The following is a 5,000-nucleotide window of genomic DNA, read 5'->3' on the forward strand; positions in this document are numbered from 1 at the left end:
CAACACACAAAACTCTGTGTAACCATGAACGTTTATAGTCTGGTTAGTACAGTTTAGTGAGAACAACTCACAAACGCGGATGGCAAAAACAATAACAAAGGCCTGAGTGACGTCATCTGCATACTATCTATAAAAGTTCATGGTTACACATTGTTTTGTGTGTTGGTTCCTTATACTTCCGGATGGCAATATTGTGAACTTCTTAGACAAGCGCATACTATCTATAAGGGAAAAGAGAAAAATATTGGCGTTATTGTGTGTCAAATATTACTTAGGTCTATCTACACCAGTGTCAAATATTACTTATCTCCACCATGATGAGGTATTATAATAGGATTCAATAGTCGTAACGTCACTTCCTTCCTAATGACGCATTGTAACTTAGTAACACTGGCTCTAAACTATCGGAACAATGGCGGACGTCCGTATGAAATATTTCTCCGGCGAGCATAAAAACGTTTCCAGAGAAAAAAACCACATAAATTTGATCATGTTTTGACTTTGACACATTCTGATCAAAAGGCATATAAAAAGGGAATGAAAAGTTCTAGCCAGCATGAAGAATAAAAAGTAATGATTTTCTTTGTTTAGAACCAAGATGGCCGCCGTTGCCGGGCTGCGTGACATCAGACTACTGAATCCAATTATTAGCACTGGACAGAAACAAAACAAAAACGTGAGACAACGCATTTCAAATCATAATAATATATTATAGCAAACTGATATAGGAATATTATGGCCAGGGCATTCCTGGGTCGTCGCGCTCAGACCATCCCACAACCACAACCACGACTACGACCACAGCCACAAACACAGCAGCAACAACAACAACAATCAGAAAACAGCAATAATAACTGCACGGTGGGGTTTGTCTCTTTGATCTACGACGGAAACAGCTCAATACAGAATGATGGGTGAGTAGAATCCAAGCTGTTGTCAAGCTACAATGAGTTTGGTTGATGGACGGATGGGTAAAAAACATAGCTTTTTTTTTTTTTGTTCTTCTCCAGAGCTTAACGTAAGCCAAATTAATGAACTTTCTTGATCCTAAGCAGTGATAATAATAATAAATTCATGACCACATTCATGGTAAGTACCACACTGCAGATAATGTGCTTAGATCGTTGATGGATAGCTCATACGGTAACTCACGCTCTCCCCGGCCAGGCGGAGTTGTCGTACCAGTAAGGTCGCGGGTTCGAACCTATATCGCCGTCGCGATTTTTTTATTCTCTATTGTCTTCTGGCACTTTCCTACTCACTTCATTTCTGGAATGTGCTTACTTACTTACTTACTTACTTACTTACTTACCTACTTACTTACTTACTTACTTACCTACTTACTTACTTACTTACTCACTTTCTTATCCGAACCAGCGACCACCTGAGCTCTAGCCCTTCGGTCTTGTGCCATGCCGTAGAAGTTAGACGCTTTTTTGGTAGCTATTCCAGGTGACTATACAGTGTGTTACTGATGCTTGGATTTAGTGGGAGCAGAAGGTGCTTAAAATGGCCTACATAATAAAAAAAAAGTTCTCACATTTTCTTTTTCGAAATATCCAACGCTACGATAGATTGTTTTGATCGGTTTGATCACTGTTATTTATTACGACATTAACTGATGGGCACTGATGGGTGGGTGTGTGGGCTGACAAAACGTTAACACTCATTACTCAAATCAACATGCCGGCGTTAGCTGATGTTACAAATAAGAAAGACGCCCACATAATATAATAGTAATAGGTCTAAACCTTTGAATTGTGTGCGTATTGACCTAGAGGGCCACCTGATTGTGGTGGGCATCAATTGGAAGTCTCCCCCCCCCCTTCTCTCTCTCTCTCTCTCTCTCTCTCTCTCTCTCTCTCTCTCTCTCTCTCTCTCTCTCTCTCTCTCTCTCTATCTATCTATCTATCTATCTCTCACGGCTCATTCAATAATATATCTTTCTCTCTATCTGTTTATCTATATAACATATATATGCCTGCCTATCCATCAATCTATTCATCCTATATATTTATCATATACATATATGTGCATTATATATATATATATATATATATATATATATATATATATATAGTCACATACACACATGCACACACACACACACACAAACACACGCGTGCGTAAAATTGCTCGCATTGTTGTTATAAAGTTTGTTGAGTACATTCCCACTAATGAGGTGATTACGTTTAGTCAGATAACATCATTTACTTTGATGTCCAATGTTTTTTAACACGGCCTCTTCATCAGTCCATATGTGACCCATCGTATCAAAACGATATTATGTCGGGATGAACCAGATGTTTAAAAAATCCAAAATTAATGCTAAATTGGTCAACAATATGAATTATTGGTATTTCTATGAAAAATCATATTTATTCTCCTCAATAAAACATATAAAGTCTGATATTTCAGGTTATAAGTTCAATTTTCATCGTCTTAATCATCCCGCCATAATAGCGTTTTGAGACGAGGGGTATCATATGAGAAAGAAAAACGAATAAATAAAAGATTTTAAAACAATCTCTCCATCACCAATCGGTCCCAATGCTCCATCCACATCTGTCCATCACCAATCGGTCCCAATGCTACACCCACATCTCTCCATCACCAATCGGTCCCAATGCTCCATCCACAATCTCTCCATCACCAATCGGTCCCAATGCTCCATCCACATCCCTCCATCACCAATCGGTCCCAATGCTCCATCCACAATCTGTCCATCACCAATCGGTCCCAATGCTCCATCCACATCTCTCCATCACCAATCGGTCCCAATGCTCCATCCACAATCTGTCCATCACCAATCGGTCCCAATGCTCCATCCACATCTCTCCATCACCAATCGGTCCCAATGCTCCATCCACATCTCTCCATCACCAATCGGTCCCAATGCTCCATCCACATCTCTCCATCACCAATCGGTCCCAATGCTCCATCCACATCTCTCCATCACCAATCGGTCCCAATGCTCCATCCACATCTCTCCATCACCAATCGGTCCCAATGCTCCATCCACAATCTGTCCATCACCAATCGGTCCCAATGCTCCATCCACATCTCTCCATCACCAATCGGTCCCAATGCTCCATCCACATCCCTCCATCACCAATCGGTCCCAATGCTCCATCCACATCTCTCCATCACCAATCGGTCCCAATGCCTCCCATCTCCACATCTCCATGCTCCATCACACCATCCAGGTCCAATGCTCCATCCACATCTCTCCATCACCAATCGGTCCCAATGCTCCATCCAATCTCTCCATCACCAATCGGTCTCCCAATTCCCATCCACATCTCTTCATCACCAATCGGTCCCAATGCTCCATCCACAATCTCTCCATCACCAATCGGTCCCAATGCTCCATCCACAATCTCTCCATCACCAATCGGTCCCAATGCTCCATCCACAATCTCTTCATCACCAATCGGTCCCAATGCTCCATCCACATCTCTCCATCACCAATCGGTCCCAATGCTCCATCCACATCTCTCCATCACCAATCGGTCCCAATGCTCCATCCACATCTCTCCATCACCAATCGGTCCCAATGCTCCATCCACATCTCTCCATCACCAATCGGTCCCAATGCTCCATCCACATCTCTCCATCACCAATCGGTCCCAATGCTCCATCCACATCTCTCCATCACCAATCGGTCCCAATGCTCCATCCACATCTCTCCATCACCAATCGTCCCAATGCTCCATCCACATCTCTCCATCACCAATCGGTCCCAATGCTCCATCCACATCCCTCCATCACCAATCGGTCCAATGCTCCATCCACATCTCTCCATCACCAATCGGTCCCAATGCTCCATCCACATCCCTCCATCACCAATCGATCCCAATGCTCCATCCACATCTCTCCATCACCAATCGGTCCCAATGCTCCATCCACATCCCTCCCATTCCACCATCCATTCCTCCCAATGCAGCTCATCCACATCTCTCATCACCAATCGGTCCCAATGCTCCATCCACATCTCTCCATCCCAATCGGTCCCAATGCTCCATCCACATCTCTCCATCACCAATCGGTCCAATGCTCCATCCACATCTCTCCATCACCAATCGGTCCCAATGCTCCATCCACATCTCTCCATCACCAATCGGTCCCAATGCTCCATCCACATCTCTCATCACCAATCGGTCCCCAAAGCTCCATCCACATCTTCCATCACCAATCGGTCCCAATGCTCCATCCACATCTCTCCATCACCAATCGGTCCCAATGCTCCATCCACATCTTCCATCACCAATCGGTCCCAATGCTCCATCCACATCTCTCCATCACCAATCGGTCCCAATGCTCCATCCACAATCTCTCCATCACCAATCGGTCCCAATGCTCCATCCACAATCTCTTCATCACCAATCGGTCCCAATGTCCATCCACAATCTGTCCATCACCAATCGGTCCCAATGCTCCATCCACATCTCTCATCACCAATCGTCCCAATCTCCATCCAATCCTCCATCCCCAATCGGTCCAATGCTCCATCCACATCTCCATCCCAATCGTCCCAATGCTCCATCCACATCTCTCCATCCAATCGTCCCAGCCCATGCCAACCTCCACATCTCTCCCACCAATCGTCCCAATCTCTCCATCCCATCGTCCTCCATCCCATCGTCCATCCCATCGATCCCAATCTCCATCCACAATCCCATCCCAATCGTCCCATGCTCCTCCACATCCTCCACCAATGTCCCAATCTCCACACCTCTCCATCACCAATCGGTCCCAATCCATCCAATCTCTCCATCACATCGGTCCCAATGCTCCATCCACATCTCTCCCATCACCAATCTCCCAATGCTCCCAATCCCATCCCATCTCCCAACTCCCAATCCATCCCATACTTCCATCACCAATCGGTCCCAATCCCATCCATCTCATCCACCCAATGCGTCCCACACTCCCATCCAATCGTCTCCATCACCAATCGTCCCAATCACCCATCTCCATCACAATCGTCCCAATGCTCC

General features: G+C 45.0%; 2 protein-coding genes across 3 annotated transcripts in view; one reads left to right on the forward strand and one right to left on the reverse strand.

Annotated features, from left to right (window-relative positions):
* LOC144974389 (integrator complex subunit 13-like) overlaps positions 1-5,000 on the reverse strand; it is a 211,476-nt gene that overhangs the window by 176,275 nt on the left and 30,201 nt on the right. The window lies entirely within an intron of this gene.
* The window catches only part of LOC144974388 (FMRFamide-activated amiloride-sensitive sodium channel-like), a 117,356-nt gene that overhangs the window by 97,094 nt on the left and 15,262 nt on the right, over positions 1-5,000 (forward strand). Inside the window, exon 1 of one of the 2 annotated variants that reach the window (XM_078917227.1) lies at positions 669-914. The exons of the other annotated variant lie outside the window; for it this stretch is intronic. Coding sequence (XP_078773353.1) covers positions 736-914 — 179 coding nt within the window. The 5' untranslated portion in view covers positions 669-735. Of the gene's footprint in view, positions 1-668; positions 915-5,000 lie in introns of those variants that run through there. 2 annotated transcript variants of the gene reach the window in all.

This window comes from Berghia stephanieae, chromosome 6, assembly GCF_034508935.2.
Source record: "Berghia stephanieae isolate SIO BIC M18660-M18661 chromosome 6, UCSD_Bste_1.3, whole genome shotgun sequence".
In the NCBI taxonomy this organism is placed as follows: Eukaryota; Metazoa; Mollusca; class Gastropoda; order Nudibranchia; family Aeolidiidae; genus Berghia; species Berghia stephanieae.